Source organism: Cydia pomonella, chromosome 22 (genome assembly GCF_033807575.1).
Source record: "Cydia pomonella isolate Wapato2018A chromosome 22, ilCydPomo1, whole genome shotgun sequence".
Classification (NCBI taxonomy): Eukaryota; Metazoa; Arthropoda; class Insecta; order Lepidoptera; family Tortricidae; genus Cydia; species Cydia pomonella.
This window is the reverse complement of record NC_084724.1, coordinates 2,891,230-2,916,329: the sequence shown is the minus strand read 5'-3', so window position 1 is coordinate 2,916,329 and position 25,100 is coordinate 2,891,230. Positions and strand designations below refer to the sequence as shown.

Below are 25,100 nucleotides of genomic sequence, written 5' to 3'. Positions count from 1 at the left end.
GAAGAACGAAAAAATACCGTTTTCGTTCCCATACAAAAAATACCGGTTTCCGATCCCTGTCTATGCTATTTATTTCGCTATGGCGTACGAGACGTGTAAGCGTATCGTAATAAGCGCGTAGAACGAGAACGCTACAAGTTCAAACAAACGCTACAAGTTCGTCGTAGCGTAGCGTAAGAGATTTCTGTCGTAATTGCGACAGGCGTAGCGTAATACAGGCGTAACAAACAAAACCTACGGCATAATCAAACAATAAAAAACCTTCATCTGACGAGAAAGTAAGATCGTTGATACATCCGCCGAAGACACCTGACGCCAGTGATGCCATTTCAACTGAGATTTCACTTATATAAAAAAATCAGCTTACGCGACGCTTGGCGCTCAGAACTCCACGCGTCTCGCACTCGTAACCGTGTGCTGAGGGCCTTACTGTTATAGCCCTGATATGGAAATGTCATTGGGGTATAAAAACAAAATTGATACATTATTTCAAGTCCGTAAGTGAAAAGGCATTATGAATTATGATATCATTAAAACCTTACAAAATAATGAAAACGATGAACAAAATAGTACATTGTGCAACGAGGGGGGTAAGCGAAATTTGGGATACGAGGGTGGTAATTATAAGGATTAAAGACCTGAGTTTGCAATATTCTTACCCCCGGAGTTACACACAATGTTTTTCATCACACTTGCGAAGAAAAAACTAAATTTTAAGCAAACTAATTCTTAAATACGGTGACATATCAAACATTCGTCCGCCATTTTGTAATTTCTTGGCAGGTGAGGCATCGAAGGCCTACAGACCTATTCGGCAGTTAGCCACAATTGAAAATTATGTAAAAATATTTTAAACGCCTGTTAAATTAATCAAATTAAATAATTTTAAACAAAAACAAAAATATTAAATTATAAACGTCTGTATTTTAAAAGTAAAACTCATTTATGCTACTTGGTTTGTATGAACAAGTGACATAATTTGATTTTTCACAATCCATAACTCCCGCGGGAACAAAATAGGTCTTTGTCCTTCAGCACACCGGCATGAAATAAGATCTTTTTCGAGCAAGTGTGATGAAAAGATACTATATTCTGATACTAGATACTATACTTATTCAGTATCTATGAAATGAAATGTTTAAATTATTAAAATTATAACCTGATTATATCGGTCTAAAATCAAATTAACCTTTGGTATGCTTAAAAGCAGATCTGCTCCATGTATATTCAACAAAATTTAACTTAAAATGTCATGGTTGCTAAATAAATTGGCAAATTTTTGACAGGCGCATACGAAAGGTTAAAACAATGATTATAAACGTGACCGCGGCCGGCAAAATGTCCCACTTTGTCGCTTGACAGGTTATTCGTATAAAGATGCAAGCTAATCTCGTCCTTATAGCAAGCGATAAAGTGAGACGCTTTGCCGTCCGCGGACACGAATTGTCTTCCAAATTGTGTAATCTTAAGAGCTGAGTACCTGTCGAATAACTTCACTAAGTGATTGTTTAATTAAATAGAACTTAGAATAGTTATCTTAACAATAGATATTAATCGACATAAAACACTTAAAAAAAAAAACAAAAACAGCCATTCAATGGAGCACTTTTAAAGTACTAAAATCAACAGTTTTATCAAATACACAGAAAGAATAGCTTTCTACTACGAGCTGGTAAAAGTCTAAATGAACTAACGAAGGAGCGGGATATAGACGTTTTTAATAGCAACATCACAACTATAAGACGGATTCTAACAGACAAATTACTTGAGTGAGCGAGTCGTATGTGTTGGCATATTATTGTATCGATTAACGTATTAAGATTACTAATAAGTTTTGGTTTCTTTGTTCAGTATATAATATAATAAGTATTAATATTTAAAAATATTAGTGGTAACACGTTGTAAAAAAAAAAAAAAATCTAGTGCTAACCACCAATTATCTGTTAACCTGTTGCTACCGGTGGGAACCTATAATTGGCTCTTTGTTATCTATATATATAACTATTATACAATTTATAGCTGTTGGTTCTCCGAACAATAAATAATAAATAATAATAAATATTTATGACACAGTTTGATTGCCATGCAGACTTTACTAATCTAAAAATCTTTGTTGTTTAATATAATAATATAATTTTGAACAGAACACAAATAATTGGCACAACATATGAACTGTTTTTCAGTTATTAGGTATAATCCGTAGAGGAATAAGAAGTAAGCATACAGTGCTCACTCCATACATCAATTTTGGTACCAAAACGCTTATTATTTTCGTAGTCGACATCTAGCATCGAGTAGTAGAATTATCAGTATAGTTTCTATTTTTCTCCATGAGCTTCTACGGATTATCGTCTTATCTATTGTTTAAAAACCGCAAAGGCGCGTGCCACTATGAAAATATGGTGAGGCCGCATAGGTAGTTATAGGCGGAATTAACAGTACAGTTACTTGACAATAGATGTCGCGACGTATAATGCTCAACAATTTTCAAACATTATAACCGGATTAATCGAAACTCTATTTTCAACTCCTTCTGCTTGTAATATTAGGTGTAATTTGTTGAGAATGCAATTTTCGTCACCCGAGACATCTGGTGTCAATTAGCGGTACTACGGTCGACTCCGAAAACAATAAGTATTTTGGTACCAAAACTGATGTATGGAGTGATCACTCTATGCTTACTTTTTATTTCTCTATGGAATAATCTTAACAGCTACCCATTCAACTTCCGAGGTACTAAAATCAACATAATTGGTTATGGAATTTCTAAAGGATTTTACATTTTTCCATAGAGAAATAAGTAAGCATAGAGTGCCCACTCCATACATCAGTTTTGGTACCAAAACGCTTGTTATTTACGTAGTCGACATCTAGCATCGAGTAGCGGAATTATCAATACCGTTACTTGACACTAGATGCCTCAAGTGTCGCGACTGACAAAAATTGTATTGCTCTACAATTGACACCTAATATTGCAAGCAGGAGTTGAAAATAGGGTTCCGGTTAATCCCGTTCTAATATTAGCTGAAAATTGTTGAGCATTAGACTTTTCGTTCGTAGCAACGTCTATTGTCAAGTAGCTACTGATTCCTCTACTCGATGCTAGATGTCGGCTACGTAAATAATAAGCGTTTTGGTATCAAAACTGATGTATGAAGTGCTTAATTATTTCTCTATGATTTTTCTGACTAAGTAAAAGATCTTTTCAGCATTTTGTTGTAATATTCCACTCGTAGTTTAATCTACTTCGTCGTCAGAGGCGAAGGTTCTCATCTGTAACAATTCGCTGAGGAGGAAATTTCTTTGAATGCAAGTAAACACGCTAAACATCTGCGTGACTCGCTGCGTGTCTCTGGCATTCAGCGGCGCCGGGACTCGCAAGGGGACGTACCTGGCAAGGACGGCGCGAGCGAGCTGGACGCGGTGCAGCGGGTGGTGCGGGCCGCCGCGCGCCCACGGGAACGCGTGCGCCAGCTGCCGCAGCAGCCAGGCCCGCAGCCGAGCTGGTGAAGTCTTCATCCGGAGCGCTCGCTCGCACTCCCAGCAAATTCGAAACAGTTCCTCGCTGGGCAGGCACACCCCCTTCAGATGCGTCGAGGTTATAAACTTGTGGAACCACTGCTTCTTGTCCGTACACATCGAATCTATACACACTTCACATTTCAGGCACTTTGCGAACTTTGCAGCGATCCAACCGGCTAAGTACCCGACCATGTTCTTTCTCGTGGACAGGTCCATTTCAGTATCCATAGCTTTGGAGTACTCCCGGACTAGCTTCGTCGCTAGATCGCTGTGGGTAGTTTTAGGCAGCTTCCTGGACCTGCTGTACTGGAAGGAGTAGACCTCGTCGAACGCGCGCTTGCCCGATGTGAGCTTAATAATGTCCAATGGCGAGTGCTTATTCTTCATCATCCAGTATTCCACTTTCACGTTCTTGTCGGAGAAGTTTGGATTTTGCTCGAGAACATCAAACAAATAATCGTAGTATGATTGGAAGGCGACGCCGTTGAAATCCTCAGGATTCAAGCGGTCGAAAGCCCTTAAATTCTTTACAAAATTTTCGACATGGTCCTTGCACAAACGGTGGGGATTCAAGCTAACGATTTTCTGCTCCTTCTCAACTAAAGTCGTACACAGGTGCTTGAAACTTTCGATGCAAATTAGAAACGCGATGAATCCACACGCCGGTTTACCTTCCACAAAAGATCGGAACTGAAGTCTTTCAACGGTTAGATTTTCCTTGTCAAAACGCGACAGAGCATTCTTGCGATTACAAAATAGAGATATCATGTAATCTTTCGCCGCGTTCAATTGTTGCTCAACATCAGCCAAATTTGTGGTCACCTTCGAATTGAGAATATCGTACAACGCGTTTACGACTTCAATGTACCTTCGTGTAGGTGCCGTGTCACCCGTATAGTGTGGGAATAGTTCTTCACAGAGCTGCAGGGCAGGCGCCAGACTATCGCTGAAAATCTCCGTCGTGAGACCGACCTTCGCGATATGATTCCGTAGTTGCAATAACTTCGGTCTCTCGAAATCTACCGTTTCAGCGGAATAAAGACCTCTCAGAACCCTGATGAGATTCCAGCGTACTTTATTTCCCGCATCGTCGTGTAGAACCCCTTTGACTTTCAGCGTGAGCCGGGCGCTCCGGATCGCTAAACATGGATCGATCCACACTGCCACCTCGCTGTCACATATAGGGTGTTTAAAGACCGTCTTCAAATTGTTTACATCTTGGAAGGAGCATCCCAAGAATTCTGCAGGAGTGAGCGAGTCGAGCGTGACCGCTACCACGTCCACGCCAGCTTCGTGGCATTGCGTCAAACAGACTCTTATGAACTCGGCTTGTGTCTCTGGCGGGATGCGTTTGGCGAAAATGTAGCCGATAGGTATCTTCCAGGCTTCATCTAGGCTCACTAGCACGAAAACGAACGTTATGACCGCCTTGTCGGTGTATACGTAGTTGCAGCCACCGCCGTAGTCCACCTGATCGTAGTCCAAACTGTAGTTTTTCATAAATATATCCCGCGACATCAAGGCGCATGTCAGCCGTTTTTTAGCGGCTTTCTGCTTCAAGATCCTAAAGGCTCTTCCGGAAAGCCCCGGTTGTTCATCATCTTTCATATACCACGAGCATAATACCTTATGTTCGGGTAGAGGAGTATTGAAGGTTTCCACGATATATTTATAACATGATGGCGAATAAAAATTCAGGAAGAAAGCGAACTCTTTTAACTCCCTGGAAGGATTATCAAATTTATCTTTAGCCTTGTTGTTTCTGTACTGCTCGTCTAAATCTTTCACATACGTTTCCAGAACGTCAACATATTCTGCGTACACGTTGGAAATTCGCTTTTCTTTCTCTAGATGTTTAAGAATAAACTTGAAGCTCCTAGTTTTCTTGTTGGAGGCTTGATTAGATTTGCTATCTGATTTCACATCCATATTTTGAGATTCCTCAGTGTTTGTTGATGTTGCATCTATTTTAATATTTTGTTGTTGCTGATTTTCATTTGTCTCTACAGCTTCTTTATCTATTTTATTCAACAGATTTTTGTTGTTTTCGCTAGTCATAATATTATTTTCATCCTGACTATTGTTATCAGCTTTAGTTTCCGTTAATGATGAAATTTTACAACATTTAAGACATTTTGGTACTGTATATTCCTTTAAAACAGATTCTTCGTTAACAGTTTCATTTATAACATGTTGAGATGATGTCTCCGTTTCTGGCCGTTTTTCTTTCTCAATACATTCCTTTTCATTACTTTCCATAGACCTCTGTACCTCTTGCACATTGTTGTTTACTTTTTCATTTGACTTTTTAACGTTTTCTTGTGTTTCTTCCTTATCTGTTGTTACAACTTCAATATTAGCCGCTTTATCTTCGGTTACATCTTTTTTCTCTTCACTTACAGCGGTTTCGACGACTGCTTTGGTCGTTTCGGTCGGTGTAGTTTCACTTCGACTTCCCTCATTGCCATTAGCTTTACTTACATTATTTACACTATTTTCAGCGGCATTTATGGTCATTTCTTTCGTTCCACCTCCCGCATTCCCATTATTCCCATGTGCTTTGATCCGCGCCATATTTCCCAAAAATGCTATTAATAATTTTTCACCTTTTCTACTCTCATCATCCGACAATTCAGATGATTCCGCTTTAGGCAGTTTAGGGATCAGCGATTTAATATCTTCTTCGCACAATTCAGCCTTTTCATTATACTTTTCTTGTGTGATAATCCCATTTTCCTTAAGCATGAGCCACACGATCATGTCGGGGGTGATGCGGTTGCCGGTGGCGGAGTCCGCGTCGGATTCGGAGGCGCCCTCGTCGGAGCTGGTTTCGGAGTAATATTCGTCGTCGGAATCCATTGGCTCGTCTTCGTCTTCACTCGCAAGATTGCCCTGAAATATTATAAATATTTAAAAATTGTAACAGGGCTTTTAATTTTCTACACAGACCACGACCAATCCAAGTGGAGAATTGATAAATGTTGACCGCCGGCCATGCGCTAATTTCGTCAGTCATCGGGATGAGATAACTCTTTAAGTGGTTAAGGGTCATCACCACAGGGTTCATTATACATCTATAATGAACCCTCATAAACGTCAGCTGTCGCTCCGCTGGTAGGTTTAGGAACGGCAGCCACTCAAACAAAATAAAAACTCCTTCCAATTGAAACTTTGTCATAGTTTAAATTAAATTATCATTTATTTCGACCTAGGATCATACAAAACAATACGTTACAACAAATTATATTAGATAATTGATAAAATTGATTAACATTATTATAAATTGATAGATTAAAGAACAAATTTTCAAAATTACATGTCAATGTTAGTACCTGTTTATAATAATATCTAGTGTTCGTTTAGATGTTATTGACGTTATTGTGAATTAAAAATAATCGCCAGCCGGTTGTATCGCGGCGGAAAAGACCGTCAGCTGGCAGCGTGAACGTGAATGTAAAAAACTCCAACATATCCCTTTTTACAAGCTTTTATTGAACTTGCAAATAAGTATGTATCTAACTATATTTGTACGGGTCAAATCTTGCAAGTTAAATTTGACCCACTTTCCGTCTTCCAATTAACCTGAAAATTTGTGTGTGTGTTGTGTTTAAGTGTGGGTCAAATTTTAGGAAGCTAAATTTGACTTCCCGATTTCCTATTGAGCTGAAATTTTGCATACCTACATATACAATGTGTTTGTCCACGTATAGTCAAGCCGATAACCACGTATAGTACGACAAATTTTATCGACAAATCTCCCCCCCATACCTATGTTTTTTCTCAACCATTTTAAAACTGCACCCCTTCAAAGTTTCATGCTGCCAAACACGACTGCACTTGGTTAATGTACCATTATCTGTCCATTTACCTATCGCACATTAAAAATATAGAAATAGTTATGCATATGAATTAGGGCATTAATTTCAAGCATAAATGTTACAGAAAATTTTCCACAATTACTCGAGAATTGAGAACAAAGATAAAAATTGTCTTCAAAAATGTACTTTTTTTATAATTTTTTTTTTTCGAAAACGAGGTCGTTGACCTGTACTTTTTTATTGTTAAATGTTAGTGTATCAGCTAAAAGTTGACATCAACATTATAGCCCCAGTTAAAACATTTCACAAGTTACACGAACAACACGTTCATTTCACAAGTTCCAAACACGACCTTCAAAAATGTATTAAATTTTTGATTGGGTAGTAGGTCTTAGGCTGCCTTTCCAGTTTCGTGTTTATCATGAACCAATAGAAACACTTGATTTACCTGTTCTCGCCCAGCGCAGCTTTAGTAGAAACAGTTTAGCGGAGCGAGGTTTTTGTACATACAAAACAAGCGAGGAATGTGATTGGAATGATGAAGGATGTGTTGTAAGGGATGTGCTACGAGGAATAGGAATGTGTTGTGGCGTGGAGGAACCAGTGGCGCGCGCGCTCCGCTTCTGCCTCACCGCACCCTGCTCGTTTATTTGAAAAGAGCCCGCTCCAGACCCTCGCCACGCATCCTCGCATACCTCTCGTGGAAACATTCACAACGTTCCACATCCTCGCTACGCATCCTCACACTCAATGCCGGATTTAGAGGTCTGGAGGCCTCGGGCAATAAAGGAGTGGAGGCCCCCTGGCCCCAAATTTTTTCCAAATAAAATGGTAAATTTACCGAATTCTCTATTGTGGGGGGCCCCCTCTTTTGTGGAGGCCCGGGGCAGTAGCCCCGGTTGCCCTCCCCTAAATCCGGCCCTGCTCACACTGCTCAGCTTATTCGCACATCTCTGGTAGAAATGCAGCCTTATGGGGACACATCCGGTTTTTCTCACATTATCCTCACGTTTTGAAATATGTGGATAAAGTTTGAAATTATTTCACACTAAAAGTGCTCGCCGCGTCGCTGCCATTCCGGTGTGAACCGACCCTTACGCTCTCATTTTAAAAAGACTAGCTAGTATGCACTGAAACTTTGTACTTACAATAGGATAAAGTATCTAGTCCTGTAATTAGTTTATGTAACTTCAGATACCACAGTTAAAACCATACAGTGAATTTAAGTCTTTCATACAAAACTTGTTTGCATTATTTCGTTTGTTTTATGAATTGGAGCTATATAAACAAAATACAGGACTAGATATACCTCATGTATATTAAATATGTGCATTTGCAAAGTTTCATTACAATCCAACAGGTTTAAAACTACGAGAAACTTTGAGAACAAAATTTCGTTTGTATGGGAAGGTGGAGACTTGGCAAGTGTGCCGCGAACTGAAAAGATTGGGAACCTCTGCAATAATCTATGAACTGGTGCGATTGTGGTCAAAGGCCTGCCTATCCTCCTGTTAAGACCTATCTTAACAAGTTTAGGTATTACCATATTATTACCATACCTAAATACCTACTTACCTAATCTAGATAGATTAAGTCTCTCTATCGTCGGTAGGTGGCACCACCTATGAAATGTACCTAATCAACCTCTTTAAGGTGACATCTACCGAAACCTTGTGTACTTGCTCTCTAAGCTTAGCCATATCAATGTATGCAATAGTTCATAAACAATCCATAGTGTGGCGCTGTACGCGACTATATAAGCTTCTACATGTGTATAGATTAAATCACTTTTTTCAACTAGCCTTCTGTTAACATTAAATATAACTATTGTAATTCTCTGCTTTGATTCGGTCTCCATCACCTCCAACGCTGAACATATGGTGACCCCTAGTTTAAATCCTGGTTCCTAATCCTGGTTCTAAATACCCTAATGCATATGTACATTTCGGCTATGTCCAATGGCTATTAGGGACACACTGTATATCTATAATAAACCTACATTTTTTGTCTCCTCATAGTCGAAACGAAAAGTAGAGTGTTTAACTCGGGTAAAAGTAACCATCTCAGCCTCGAACTATTGGGGCTCGAACGAAATCTCGGGTGGTATGGTTCACTTTCGACCCTTGGTTAACAATCTACTTTTATTTGATTGTTTTACCCTTGTGTGATAGTTAAAACTTACTTCTTCTACAGGGGCGTTGTCTCCTGTCGGCTGACAGTCACTAGCCTTCTTTTTGCACATTCTTGCAGTGAATATTCTGCCTTAAGCAGAGCCTGAAATTGAAGACAACTTTAGTAAGAATAGGAATAAAGCTTTTGACTGCCAAGGTTGTACCCTAAACACTACAACATGTCAAATAAGTAACAGGCACATTCCTTCTGTGATAAATAACTCTGCAAAAAATGTTTGTCTTTTTATTATTGCTCTGGGCCCTGTCTACTTGTAAATTAAGTTTTGATTTTAATGAATGTAGTATTAAGTAATGTAGTAGGGATATCATTTTTGTTAGAAGTGTCATGGTACTCATGGTGCACGATCTAAAATTAGAGTTGAGTACATAGAGTATGCTATCGAATAAGTCCTAATTTAAACATTAAAGGATTATACCGGGTGTGGCCTGTAACACAAAATTTTTACCGCAGCCTGTACTCCTCAAACTAAAGATAAAGATAGTTTATTATTCAAGTAGGCATATTACAATGCGCTTATGAACGTTAAATAAAGCTACACCGGCTCTAACCCTACACCTCTGACCCGAGATTTAAATCCCCCCTCAATTGGAGGAGGGTATCCCAATATGGACCAGCAAGAAACTCGGCGGCACATCGTTTCAAAACATTACATCTTATAATTAATATGCATTAAATAAGAAAAAAAAAGTACAACTCAGTTTACTATAGAAATCACGCAATTACATACAGTAGCTACTTTCCTTTTTGGAAATTTGATAAAAAAATATATAGGTATATGTCATATCAAACCATACAAATATCTTTCAGAAAACATATCAAATTCTTACAAAAGGATAAGAAAAATAAAATTAATAAAGAAATGAGAATAAACATATTAATCTAACCGATTGCTATGCCTACAAAAAATATTTGATGTGCTTTCTTACCTGAGCTGTGTCACCTGTACAATGATTTAACATATACACATAATACAATGATTTTAATTGCTACTTGTTTTTACAGTTTCTAACCTGACCCACATTTGATCAGTGACTTTTAAAAATTATGAAGATAGACTTCCTATTCTTCATAAAAATTAAATATTGTCTTCAATGTACACTGTCATCAGTGTAACTGATGTTGTCATGCTTTAAACATTACAAAATTTGCAATACACTAAAAATCAATATACAAGTTACTTTTAAAAGTCGCTGAACAAATGTTAGTCTGTTTGAGGAGTATGCTGCTAGCGTAATGGCAACTTTTGAATAAGATGCAATTCGGGGTGGTCCTTTTAAATAAAATGTGTATTAAAAATTTACAAAGCCTGTTGCGGATAGCTTTATTGTTTGTGTGCAATGACAATGTCTGATGCTGATTTAAGGTTGTGCCGTCCTGACGAAGCCTGCGTTACGGATATGAACTTGTCATTATTTTATTAATGCTTGATTTTGATTACATAAAGAATTGTAAGATGATATTAATATAAAAAAAATATTGTTGGGTTGGACGTAGTATTATAAGCTTTTAGGAACTGGGGTTGGTTGTTAAAGAGTTTCTGTACCTGAGGCCTATGGTATAATGCAATAGTGTCTCTATATCTTCAGAATAATCCATTAGATTTGACCTAGTCCTGAGGTCGATCTGTGTAAAAGTTTCCTATAATATTTATTTATTTCATTTTAAAACCCTCCTGGATACCATCTTAAGCAACTGCTTACTTTGGTTATCGGTTAAATCACTTACGCTGTTTTGTGTAAGTTGTGTTCAACTTGCAATATGGCCTTGGCAAGTTTTTATCAAAAAGCTCAAAATTACTTACCGAAATCCATAACAGTTATCAAAAATACGGTATAGTAATAGAGAATCTTATGTGAATCGTGGTAAAAATCCACTAAAGTTCGCTAAGTAAGATAAAGAGTTTCGCTAAGATTTTTGTCATTTTGCAAATTTGTGTAGGTTGTTGAAAAATATTTTAACTTTATAAGAATATCTTTGAAAAGTTACTTACTATTTTTTCCAACAACTGCTACTCCGATGTAGTCTTGTTTATGTTGTATGTTTAGATTTTTCGCTATAATTGTTTAGAACATTGAAATTATTTTCTTTTTACTCAACTACCGAAGCTCGAAAGTGCAGAAAGTGCCAATTGTGCCAAAATTAAAAAAAAAAAACGAAAATAACGGATAGAAATAAGAGCTTGTGTTGCAAGATAAAAAAAATCTAAAGGTATTTATTCACGGTTCTGTTATATTGTATGTCTATGACGGTTCTGCGTGTATGCTGGCTAGTGCCGACTCTGCAGCAATGTTAATAAAAACGTGCAAGCCTGGCTTAAGTGTCAATCAAAGAGCTATAAATAACTCGAGATATTATAAAATGTTCACAAAATAATTATTATTGTAAACACGCGACTATGGAAGGTAGAGGCAAGGAACAAAATCTCCTTAGGCAGAACTGTTGCAAAAGTGTCCTGCTGTCAGCTATAAATAATAGCAAAGAGCATATAATCACTACGTTTAGTAATAATAGTTTCAAATCTCTCCAGAGTAGCGCTATATAGGCGGTATTGACGGAGTGAAGTGCGCTGTATATGATTAGATTTTTTTCTCAAGTATTCTAGGTATTGTAGCGCCACCTATATATGGTTTTTTGGCGGACACTTTTAGAATATGGAGATTCTGTTCCTTGCCTCTATCTTTCATACACGCGACTCACTGGAACCACAGATTATTAATTACACTGACCTATCACACATAAATCTATGATTAATTAGTTACTTCGTAACTTCCAGATTATTAATTAGTTTGTTAATGTAACTGACTGGAACCTTCGAGCAACAGGGAAGGGAGACAGCATTCATACTATTTCCCCTCTGCCAAAGTACTGGCACAACACAACTGTACCTATGGCGGTGCATGTTGTGACTCGTCCGTACACAAAAAGAGATCGAGCTGTGTAAGATTTGTCTTTGACGTGTGTCATTTTCTATGTATTTTTGTCGTCATTACAGATTGGATTTTGTATGTAGTGAGTGAGAAGACTGAGAAGTGCGACTGTGTGCACGTTTCCCCCCGCAAAAAAATGGCAGAAAGATTTGTACGGTAAGATATCGCTTAGGCTACTCCCTTCCGACGTGTCGGAAGCCGGTGTTGCTCGAAGACTGGAACAATGATAATAGGGTTGTTTGAGTTGTTTCCATCTACAAATCTTAGGGCAGAATAGTAGGTATCCCAATAAATTCTTATGGATTATAAGAACATGTTAAACTACCTTTAGGGGACCTCTAATGAGCATATTTTTGTAAGTATTTAATTAAAAATATCTTTTAACACACGTCACGTAACCCAAGTCGAACGAAACGACATTGAAGATTCTGATGACGTCACAACTCTCGGTTTGACCTATAACCGCACTTGGGTCACGTGACGTGTGTTAAAAGATATTTTAAATTCAATACTTACAAAAATATGGTCATTAGAGGTCCCCTAAAGGTAACATGTTCTTATAATCCATAAGAATTTATTGGGATGCTATTCTGCCCTAAGATTTGTAGATGGAAACAACCCTATTAACAATTTAAGTAAATGTATCGTTATTTATGGAATGGGGAGTTAAATATCAGACTAGAAATTGTCTGACAAATCTATTTAATACCAAATTTTAATTGCATATCGTAAAAAAAATTACGTAGGTACTTGAAATGGAAAATGCTCTAGTGCAGAAACGTATCACATTGAGAAATGAAAAAGATTTTTTAGGACGTAAGGAGAAAATGGTGAAATTATGTTTATATTGTACAGAATAGGGAGCTATCCACCAAATTATGGAGATCTAACGAAAATAACGACAGCAAATATGAAATCGGCCCACTGGGTTATTGTGTATAGAATTGTATAGGGTATCTAATTGTGAAAAAATTAAAGAAAATGCCTTTAAACAAACTTTATTGTTCACTTTAACCAACAATCTATACATCTTTTTGTTTTTACAATGATATACATTTTCCTATCCTACCTTTATACACAAAAATAAACTCGAGTAAAATTAAAATAATAGGTTTTTTTTTTTATATTTTTGGGTGCGATCAATATACTTACGTGAAGATCGATCACAACCAAAATTAAAAATAATCTATTTTATAAATACTGAATTTTGTGACATATACATTTTTACTTACAATAATCTTATACGATATGTTTTGTAGTGAAAATAGACAAAAAGTGCACAGTAAAACCATTAAGGCCAGTCCAGACGGGAACAATTTTCGCTAATCTGATCAAATTGCCTGGTCAGGTGGTGCGGACGCAAACTCCAATTTGGCTCGCCGATTTCGACCGCCGATTATGACCGATATTACCGATAAAATGGAGGTGCGGATACAAGAATACCAATTTGTGTCGCTAGCTATTTGCGTTTGGGGGCATTTTTTTATTTATTGAGAGGGCTCAAATATCACCATAAATCTAAAATTGGTGATTAAATTAGGGATTGACGCCAATTTCTTTTCTGGTCTAATCAGTCGATTTGATCATCCCGTCTGGACAGGCCTTTAAATGTAAGAAAGGAAAATATATTATACAAATAATAAATAGCTTGACAAATCATTTTTTCTAGTTAAAAATGAAAGCACAAAATTGGAATTTCCCGTTTTTTCTGTAGGGCCGTGACATCATGGTTCGCCAAACTGTATTTTTTTTAATAATTATTTTACTGCATTCAATGCTTCCTATTTTGAGGGTACCTAGATAAAATATTGTGTAAATCAACATTTATTTGAAAAAAAGGATAAGGAAAAATGATGAAGAAGAAATAGAATTATTAAATAAGAAGAATGTCATTCGAATCCAAGAACTGCGTTCGTCTTAGTTATCCAAAGACTTGGCAGTTTGCACGTGCCGAATAAATTAATAAATAAAAAGAAAAAGTACAGCCGGCAACAATACCAGTGGACAGAGTCAGCATTCTATTAGGATTTTGCTGCTTTGCTAATGCTGGTTAAATTCTCCGGTAGATGGCGCTAGGAAAAATGTAAAGCGAGCAAATTTGGATATTCAGTAACTACCTTGTTTACGTTTGAACAGATACGCTATTCAAGTTTAATTTGCCATTTCACTAGACAATCATGTTCATGTTATGTTACTTCAGATTTCGATTGAAAAATCTTTCGAATGCTTATAGTAAAAATATCCAATATTTCATGTTGCCGACTGTATTTATAGGATAGAAAGGTAACGAAGTTTTAATTTTGTCTTACTAGATGGCGCTATCATTAAATCACTTACTAGATGGCGTCTTTATATTATTAAGCTCAACGCCATCTATGGAATAAATCACTTAAGTATCCCCATCTATCGGTGATTTTATCGTTTATTGTATTTGCTAGCGTCATCTATTTTACGAAATCAAAGTACAGTAGAAGAAATATGAAGTATACAACAAAATAATCGTACCCGCGACCATAGACTAAAAAGTTTTTTTTTAAAATTATTGTTTTATTTTGTGTGTATTCGAGGAACCATTGAAAGGACACAATACTATATGTGGATAATATTCCAATAAGAAAACAAGGTCTTATAGTCAGTATAGTGCTTCAATCGTGAATTAGTTTAACTTTGGAATTTCATAGCCTTAATCAAGAATCCAATAGTCTAACTATATATTTAGGAAGCTAAATATATAATAGTTGCATATGCCATTGCTTATCACACCTTATAAATTAAATAACATTAGAAGATTAAGTACGAATTTTGACAATAGGTGGCGCTGCCTTTTATAAGAACCATTCTTTTTTAAGTATTTAAACATCAGTCTAAAATATGGACGGATTTATTATAGTATTTAGACGGATGTTTTATAAGATAGATAATTTGCGTATACATTTTATTTTAAAACTAATATTTATTTGAATTGAAGTTCTTAATGTTACTGACTGCTTATTTCAAATGAAACTAACCAGAAAACACATGTGCCGTTTCTTTTTTCGATACAGATTTCTAACAATGCTGTATGCCACAAATATTTTATAACCCTGATTTAATGTTAAATACAAAAGTGGCGTTCTTGGTGAAAAGGGATATTAGTGCGATTAGCGTCTCGTAATCGAGTGAGCACATGCTGTAAGGTCCCTTTTGTCTAAAACCTCTCAATTTTAACCTCTTTCCTACCCTCCCTCTACAAAATCTATCGTAACATTTGTAACCCTAGTTTAAGAGCTCATACGTCCTTAAAAACTCGTTTCGGTGTTTGTAGATACGTCAAATCTCAAGAAACATTAACCGCAGACTATAGACTTGTTAAGTTTACTAAAATATAACGTTTCCCATACTAGTCACAAGATGGCGGTATCTTTGACCGCTAAGTAAGCTTCCTAGTATGAGTCACCAGATGGCGTTATCTTCAATACCAAATTTATTTTTCAAATTCTTTAAGTACGTCTACCGAAATATAAGGTTGCTCCTATGTGCAAGCTGTAGTCTTTATTTTTGGCCACGGTTCACTCGGACGAGTCATCAGATGGCGTTATTCAATACCTTTATTTCTCAAACTTTAACAAGCGCATTAAGGACGTCTACCGAAATATAACGTTGCTCGTATGCGAGCCTCTATGCGAGCTGTTGTCCCTGGCGGTGTGCCGGCGGAAGGGGTTCCAGGAGGGCGCGCGGCGCGCGGAGGAGCGCGCGGTGGCGGCCGTGGAGCCGCTCGACGCCGTGGAGGCCGCCGACACCGAGCCTTGGTTGGAGTTGGACTGCCGAGGGATATCTGGGGACGACTGAAAAAAAAATTGATATCAGCGCCATCTATCGGTAAGTGAAAGATAATAGTTTGATTATTGGGCTATCCGTCGATTGTAAGCTTAGATTAACACTGTCTTCATAGTGCTTTAAACACTTTCTCGACGTAGTTGGCTATTGAATATTCATGGCTTTCCATGAAATAGCTGCCAGTTCCTATAGTAATAAAAATGCACGAAAGTCCTTTTGGTATGTAAAACCACATTCAATATAAGAACTACTTGATTTTCTTGAACATGATAATTGCTCCTCTATTATTTAGTAGTTTTGTTTTATTACTAGATATATTCATTACTTATGTTCATGTCTTTACGTACCTTCGTCAAGCTCTTATCCATGGGGGTGGCAAGCCGGAGCGCCAACAAGTCGCCGGCTTGTTGAATGAGTCGGACCACCTCTTCATGAGAGCTCCATTTCACATCTTTGTCGCCGACTGAGATGATGAAGTCACCTTCCCGCATGCCGCCGATCTAAGTCATTAATTATCATTGTAAAAAATTGAGTAAGAAGGTTTAGCCGAAATGAACTAAAGAAGAAGTGGGGGTAAAGAGATATGTAATGCTTTTAATGCCTTCTTTGAAAGTGTCTTCGTCCCCGCAGCCTCTTCATTTAATCCCGAGAATAATCCTCAATACAGTTCCGTTCGATCAGCAGTTATCATAACGGGTGAGTCTGTGTTCAAACACTTAAAAGCACTTGATAAATCCAAAGGACCTGGCTGTGATGGCGTCCCGCCAATTTTCTTATATTCTTGTGCCGAATCACTTGCATTTCCTTTATCAATCTTGTTTCAAAACTCGCTAAAGAGCTGCATTTTCCCTACTATTTGGAAAAAAGCCCACATTATTCCCATTCATAAAAAAGGTTCTAAGTCTAAAATTGATAACTACCGACCCATTTCTATTCTCAACACCATTGGTAAACTATTCGAGTTAATTATTTTTAATCATATTTATCCCCTAATAAGTCGCGGTATCTCCGGCAGGCAGCACGGATTCCTTAAAGGTCGCTCCACTGTCTCTAACCTAGCCTGTTTCACAAATTTTGTTCTTACTGAAATGGAAGGAGGTGGTCAGGTTGACGTGATATACACGGACTTCGAAAAAGCTTTCGACCGTGTAGATCACGCCATCCTGCTCTCAAAACTACAGACGCTTGGAATACATGGTGACTTACTCCGGTGGATTCAATCATACCTCAGAAATCGTTCACAAGCTGTTGTTCTGGGGGGTTTCAGATCTGACTATATTGCAATATCATCTGGCGTGCCCCAGGGCTCTCATCTTGGCCCTCTCTTTTATAACGCGTACATATTTGATATAGACAAATGTTTCACAAATGCTCACCATTTATTGTACGCTGATGACAAAAAAGTTTACATGCGTGTTAAATCATTAGCTGATTGTGAGCTCTTGCAAAGTGACCTTACTAATCTTATGAAATATTACCTAGAAAACAGGATTACAATCAGCATCAATAAATGTCAATGCATTAGTTTTACTCGCAAAAAAAAACCTATAAATTTTTCCTATCATTTTAACGGCATCACAGTCCAGAGAGTCGATGTAGTGCGGGATCTGGGGGTGATGCTTGACACCAAAATGACTATGAGAAACCACGTTGACCTAATAGTAAATAAATCCTATCGTAACCTTGGATTTTTAATGAGAACCTGCAAACCATTTCGTAGTTTACTAAGTTTAAAAATTATTTATTATGCATACGTACGCTGCGTTCTTGAGTACGCTTCCCCTGTTTGGTCAGTCTGCTATTCCACCCACAAAGACCGCATCGAACGAATCCAGAAAAAGTTTATTAACCATTTAAATTACAAATTTAATAATTCATTTGCTTCTTACTCTGACAGCTGCCATGAATACAATCTTCTTACACTTGAAAATAGACGCAAGTTGGCAGACATGAACCTCCTTTTTGATATCGTTCGAAGCCGTCTTGATTGCCCTGAGCTACTGTCTTGCATATTATTTCGGGTTCCTAAACGTCGCACCAGGTATACCACCCTCTTTCAAGTCCCACTACACTCAACTAACTACGGCGCAAATGCCGTACTATCTCGCATTCCCCATCTTTACAATCAAGAATTTGACTCAACGGATCCTTTTAATGGCCCTAAAAATAAATTTAAAAATGACGTATTAGATATATTACTTAACAAAAAAAGATGAATATAATAATTATTTTGGGTTTTAATAGGTTCTAAAGATTAACCAAACACTGTTGTAAATGTTAATCCTATATTATACTGTAGGAGTACTCATCATTGGCGTCTTGGCATAATACAAATTTTGGTATCTTATGCAAGGGATGGTCCCATGTAGTAGGTAAAACAGTTACTTTACAGGAGCGCTAAATAGTGAGCTTTGGGTAAAAGCGTGATCACTTAAATTATTTACAAGAGCAATATAAATAAATTAAATCAACTATTAACGTTAATGCACACCTATCAACTTTATGCAAGCATGTGTACCTACCTCTAACTTCAATTTTCATGTTGATTATCACCTACTGTTACTGTTACTGTGGGCTTGCACAGTTTCACTTTGATTATTACTTTGTTTAACTAATTATATTTGTATATTATTTTGCACCCAACGGATAACTGTTATTGGCCTAATACTATGTAAAAATACCTATGTAAATTGTATATCTACGGCTGTTGTTGTCCTGAATACCAATAAAAAAAAAAAAAAAAAAAAAAAGAATACCTTAAGTCCAAAAACACAAATTGAGCACAAAAGCATGCGTTATCTATTTCGCGGTCGTGGCATTAAACAGTCCCGTGGAGTTATGGTTAAACATATGAAAAATCAGATTTATTGAAACTACCAAGTTTTAGCTCCGAAATAATCAATTTGTATCAAACACCTACACAATGTGGGTAAATCGGAGTCCCATGTGCAGAGAAGAAGAGGAAACAACAAAACACATTCTCCTAGACTGCAAACAGGTAGAAGTATACAGGAGCATATACATACCTAGGGACTCCGTGCACACTAAGAGAGGCAGTTAGCAACCTGAAAACATTGCTAAGCTTTGTGGAGGAGCTGGTGTGGTTAGAGTAACGCTACCTCATTTCACACAAAATAGGCACAATGGTCGTTGATATGTGGAAAAAGCCTAGAAGGACTAACTAACTAACTAACTAACTAATCAATTTGTATCCTTGGCTTAGGATTAATACTAGGTATGTATTCACAAAAACAAATAGTTCTTTCACAATACTTACATCAGCCAAAGAATTTGGTTCAACCGCCGCAATCATGACCGGCGCGTCGCCTCTCACAGAGAACCCGAAACCGTCCTCATCCTTCGAATTAGACACATTATATTCACTCGCCACCCTTCTCAATGGCTCCTTTCTTCTTTCTCTCCCATTCTTCAACTTCCCATTCACACTTTCCGTAGTCGTCTTTATAAAGCTTTCATTGTTTCTATAGTCATATTTATCGTAATCTAAAACTTTAGGATGGTATTCCATGTTGTTATAACTGTTTATATAAACCCCGTTTTGCTTCATGACTCTTTGGAGTTGCTTTTCGTAGTCTTCGTAATTCTCATCTCTGATTACGGAGTTGTAGTAAGCGCTATTGTCTTCGGAACGGTCTCGTTTCTCTGATCTTTTCTCAAGGTCATAGTTTCTGCTGTTGATTCTCCTGCAGCTGTCTCTGCTGTGTTTTTGGAGTGTGATGAGGCGGGGGGCGCTCCAGTGGCGCTTGGCGGAGAACACGGCGATGGGGCCGAGGGATTTGAAGAGGTCGTCCACGCGGTGCTGCGCGAAGTCTGGCGGCGTTAGGGACAGTTGGAATTTTGATGAAGCTGCAATGAGGGTTTGCATTACAAATTGACATATATGTTAAGAAGTTTGTTATTGATGATGTTTTGACTTGGGAATTCAAGTCAGACATAAAAGTCTGGCTCCATATTAGACAAAAGGATTGTAAATAGGGTAAAAAAAAGTCACTGGCATTTATTTTAGCAGATTAGTCATAGCTGCCTTAAAATTAGGTTGTAATAACAATCATTGGTTGTGTTGATTACACGATTTTAAACTGGCTTTAAAGCAGGAGGTTTTAGACAGCAGTTACTATTTTTCTGTCCAATTAGTACTGGCACGTAAGTGGCAGGTAGAAGTATACAGGAACAAACTTGGACCCGGGTACGTCCTTAAACTACGTCCAAAAGAGAGGTATGGGCATTGTGAATGTTATCTCACTTTGTGTGGTAGAGCACAGCCAGTGGATGTAATTCCAGATCTAGAGCAGAGCAAGCTGGGGAAGTACCTCCACCTTACAGAAAACCGCAGCCAAATAACACTAGACCCTACTCATAGTGTTGTGTTCCTGCCGGTGAGTAAGGTTGCCAGAGCTCAACGAGAGGGGGAGGGTTGTTTAGGGTCGGCAACGCGCATGTGACTCCTCTAGAGTTGCAGGCGTACATATGTTACGGAGACGCTTAACATCAGGCGGGCCGTATACTTGTTTGCCACCGACGTAGTACAAAAGTGTCGAGAAGTGGCTTTTGTATGGTGAAAAAAATATTTAATTAAATCATTTTGTATCAGTAAATTATTACGAAGTAACTATAACTAATTATTATACTATGGTAACTTACGCAGAATAGTTGGTGCGTCAAGTAGCTCCATTTCGCTGAGGTCCGGTGAGTCCCTTAGGGTGGCTCGTTCTCGGGCAGCCCTCTCTGCATGAGCACGTATTACTCGTGCTAGAGGCTCCTTGCCTCGCAGTTCACTGCACAATAAAATCATGTTATTTACGACTTTAAATTTATAAAGACGACAACGAAGTCTCGTGTTTAATAACTTTATATATTTTCCCGAAGTACTTTAGTGCAAAGATATAATTTAAATATTTAGTTCACCCTGTTTTTTTATTTTATTTTTTAAATATTATAGGACATTATTACACAAATTGACTAAGTCCCACAGTAAGCTCAATAAGGCTTGTGTTGAGGGTACTTAGCCAACGATATATATAATATATAAATATCTATAAATACTTAAATACATAGAAAACACCCATGACTCAGGAACAAATATCCACGCTCATCACACAAATACATGCCCTTACCAGGATTTGAACCCGGGACCATCAGCTTCGTAGGCAGGGTCACTACCCACTTTTATCAACCAAGATAAAATAAAACTTTTTGTTCTTTTTTTCGATCAAAACCCACCGAAAGCCACAGAGAAAAGGTCAGTTATGACCGTTTTATTTCGGCATACCTGTAGCTATTAAGGTTTATAAGGTGTAACTTTATCCTCAGTTCTCCGCTTACGGTTTTGCAATGATGATCCTGTATCATACCATGATGACTGTAGCAGCGCCATCTATCGTAAATACGAGCGATACTCTTCTACTCATCTAGCTAGCGCCATCTATTTCAAAGACTAAGCACTCACCGACACATCCTCTGCAACCTCTGTGCTTCTTCGTACAACGCTTGCGCTTCAACTAGGTGCGCGCGCCCCACCACCATGAAGTCCAGATCGTCGTCCATCTTGGTGTTGGATACTGAACCTGTTGGGGTTAGTATAGTTAGGGGCGCCATCTAATGTTGAGTAGCTGCACAGGTAATAAGAATTTGAGTTCGCAGAAGATAGAAGTGGGATGTGGATTATGAATTTATTATCTTTTATAATTTAAATGTTTCTTGTTAACAAGGGATGTACACAAACGCACATTGGGAGACCCAGCTGGTTTCTATGAAAACCTATTACGAGTTTACGATAGAATACACGGTAAATGGATTATTTATTTACCATTGTCAACGTTCCGATCGCTGCTAGTATAAAGTGCGGCGACTCTTTGTCGGGCGCGGGGCGTGCTGTCCGCGTGGAGCAGCCCCAGTGCCGCGTATTGGTGCGCCAGCGCTGAAAACAACACAAATCTAAGTAACTCTATATAACGCTGCGCGGCCGCGCTGCGGCGCCTGCGGGATAGCCGCAACGGTCTCCTGGCAGTTATAGCTGACAGGCTGGACAGTCAGCTTCTTGTGCATTGGATCAGGGTACACAGCGGTAGCTACATACACATGAGTATGACACATGAGTGTATGTAGTTATTACTGGTGTATGTGCCTGGATCCAGTTTAAACCCTAAAATATTTAATGTAATTTGATTTTATGTTAAATTTATATCAATAATAATATTTTTTTTTAGAGTAAGTATATCTAACACTGTATGGACCAAGGTCTGAAATAAATGTTTTTTTTTTAAATAAGATTCACTTTAAGAACTGGACATCGGGGGCGTCTTAGTAGAATTAAAAGATCAATTCGTGCTTAGAATTTGAAACTTTTTTTTTATAATATAGGACGTAAACGAGCAGATCTCCTGATGGTAAGCGATTACCGCCACCCATGGACGCCAGCAATACCAGAGGAGTTGTAAGTGCGTTGCCGGATTTGAGATGGGAGTATGTTCTTTTCTTGAAGGTTTGAAGGTCGTATCGATCGGGAAATACAGTTTAGCTGTACGTGGCAGAAAGTTTCTAGAGAAACGCACTGTTGAGGACTGCCAACCATCCAAGTGGTGAAGATGGAAATGTTGTCGCGTAGGGCGATGGCGAAAAGAAGCGGCAGGGATTAATCCGAACATGTTACACATAACTGCAACTCTCACACTCGTGGACACAATAATTATTTCTTAGAAATTACCCACGTATTATATCTTATAATAAAACAATAAATTTTGCTCTGAATGGTGATTTTTAAAGTTTCTCATTTGTTCACATATTAACTAAGTAAGTTATTTTAAATAGTCATAAAACTATAGTAATAGAAACTAGTATTTATATAGAAATTTTACGTCGCTCATAAATTACGGTTTTTTTTCTTATTTCTCACTGCATCCACCTTGACGCTTTTCTGTTTTGCCTTATGGTTGACTGATAGAGAATGCCCAGAGTAGCATTAAGTCCGCCTGCTGTACTCTTTTTTTATAAGCAATCAAGTTTAAAATAAATAAATAAATTACTAATAAATAACATGTTAGTTTACCTTTATAGAATTCAGTCTTGACATGGACCAGAGAGACCCATGAGTATGGCACATAGTTAAAGACTCCTTCCGTCTGCATCTACAAAATCACATTTAGGTACGTAAATAAATAGCATATAAAGTATAGTAACATAATAGTAGTTTATGTGACTGCTACATAATAAAACAACTCGTGTGATCCTATTAAGAAACCCACTTCGTTCGTTTCTTAAACCCACACTCGTGTATTTTAATGCCTAATTATGTACAGTTATATACACTATTTTATCTACACACATATTATAAACTTTCTACGATATATTCACTAACCCAAATTACAGGGCATCGTTGCTCTCTTGGCGGAACTCGCGGATATGTGGTGGCGTCACCGAAATATTTTTATCGCTCATTTTACACGAAATTTTTGCTATAGTTACTTTCAAAACAACAAAACATGTTCATTTTATACTTAAAACTAATTAAAAGATAAACGCATGTCACGCATTCGTAGTTTTTTTTTAATTCAAAGACAAACTAGAGTCGGGGCCCTATTTCCGTATCATTCGATACAAACTAACATGCGAGATATGTCAAAATTCGGTGTCGAAATGTCGTATAGCGAACAAAACGCTAATGTCTCTATTTGTAACCGGAACTGTAACCGGAACCTGTATTGTAATCGGAACTCTATTTTCAACTCCTACGCTTACTCTGGTTATAATATTATCGGAAAATCGTTGAGCATTAGACTTTTTGTTTGCCGCGACATCTGTTGTCGAGTAGCAGTACTGAGAATTCCGCTACTTGGCGCTAGACGTAGACTACGAAAATAATAAATAAATAAAAAAATATTATAGGACATTATTACACAAATTGACTAAGTCCCACAGTAAGCTCAATAAGGCTTGTGTTGAGGGTACTTAGACAACGATATATATAATATATAAATATTTATAAATACTTAAATACATAGAAAACACCCATGACTCAGGAACAAATATCCATGCTCATCACACAAATAAATGCCCTTACCAGGATTTGAACCCGGGACCATCAGCTCTAGTTCTTGGTAAGAAAACCGTTGTATATAGTGAGCACTCTTGGTCTTCTTAATTCTCTTTGATGCTAGGCACCCTCAAGCTGTAGCTTTTCAAATGGGCATTCGCGGGTTTGAGCCTGTAAATTAAATTATTAAACAACAAATATAAGTTATCTGTGTACCTTCTGATATAGCTGCGTATAAGTATGTGCGCATTGCGCCGCCTCTTGCGCAAAGTCGAGGCACATGTCCAGATCATCCCGCAGCTCGCCGCGTCCGCACTCGCGCGCTTGGAGTTGCAGCTTTTCGAACAGACATTCGCGGGCTTGGGCCTGCAAAAAAAAATAGTCTGTCAACAAACTTAGAAGAAATTTAACTCAGGATTTTTCGAAACATCAGAAATCAGAAATCGTTCATTGCGAGCCATGGTACATAGTTATTAACATTTAAATTATAGAAACACATGGCACCCTGAAAAGGGTATTGCAAGTATTCTTATAGCTAGCTAGGACTAAAGTTATTAAATATAGTAGTACCCATTTATGAACATTATTTTTAAATACACATAAGTATAATATATTATAATTATTATTTTACTTAACCTATGGAGGAGATCAAAGTTAGTTTGTTTTTATATTTATGTTATATATACCTACTAAGTACATCGATTCGAGCACTCTTCAAATCAAATAGCCCAAACTGTCTGTGTACAGACAGAAAAAGAACAATAACAGTATTGG

At 37.7% G+C, this 25,100-nt stretch overlaps 2 protein-coding genes across 4 annotated transcripts in view; both read right to left on the bottom strand.

Moving 5' to 3' along the window:
• Positions 1-3,086: 3,086 nt before the first annotated feature.
• Positions 3,087-12,661, bottom strand: LOC133530458 (uncharacterized). The gene is made up of 3 exons (XM_061868370.1): positions 11,524-12,661; positions 9,523-9,614; positions 3,087-6,414 (listed from the first exon to the last, which is right to left on the bottom strand). The coding sequence occupies exons 2-3, from the start codon at positions 9,580-9,582 to the stop codon at positions 3,238-3,240; spliced, it is 3,237 nt and encodes a 1,078-aa protein (XP_061724354.1). The 5' UTR covers positions 9,583-9,614; positions 11,524-12,661; the 3' UTR covers positions 3,087-3,237.
• A 781-nt stretch (positions 12,662-13,442) lies between these two features.
• The window catches only part of LOC133530459 (rhophilin-2-B), a 214,470-nt gene continuing 202,812 nt past the window's right edge, over positions 13,443-25,100 (bottom strand). For all 3 annotated transcript variants that reach the window (XM_061868371.1, XM_061868373.1, XM_061868372.1), the window contains exons 9-16: positions 24,543-24,692; positions 23,343-23,421; positions 22,104-22,214; positions 21,744-21,861; positions 20,939-21,072; positions 19,554-20,143; positions 16,624-16,776; positions 13,443-16,284 (exon numbers count right to left, since the gene is read on the bottom strand). In XM_061868371.1, the coding sequence (XP_061724355.1) occupies positions 16,084-16,284; positions 16,624-16,776; positions 19,554-20,143; positions 20,939-21,072; positions 21,744-21,861; positions 22,104-22,214; positions 23,343-23,421; positions 24,543-24,692 (1,536 nt within the window). In that variant the 3' untranslated portion in view covers positions 13,443-16,083. The remainder of the gene's footprint in view (positions 16,285-16,623; positions 16,777-19,553; positions 20,144-20,938; positions 21,073-21,743; positions 21,862-22,103; positions 22,215-23,342; positions 23,422-24,542; positions 24,693-25,100) is intronic.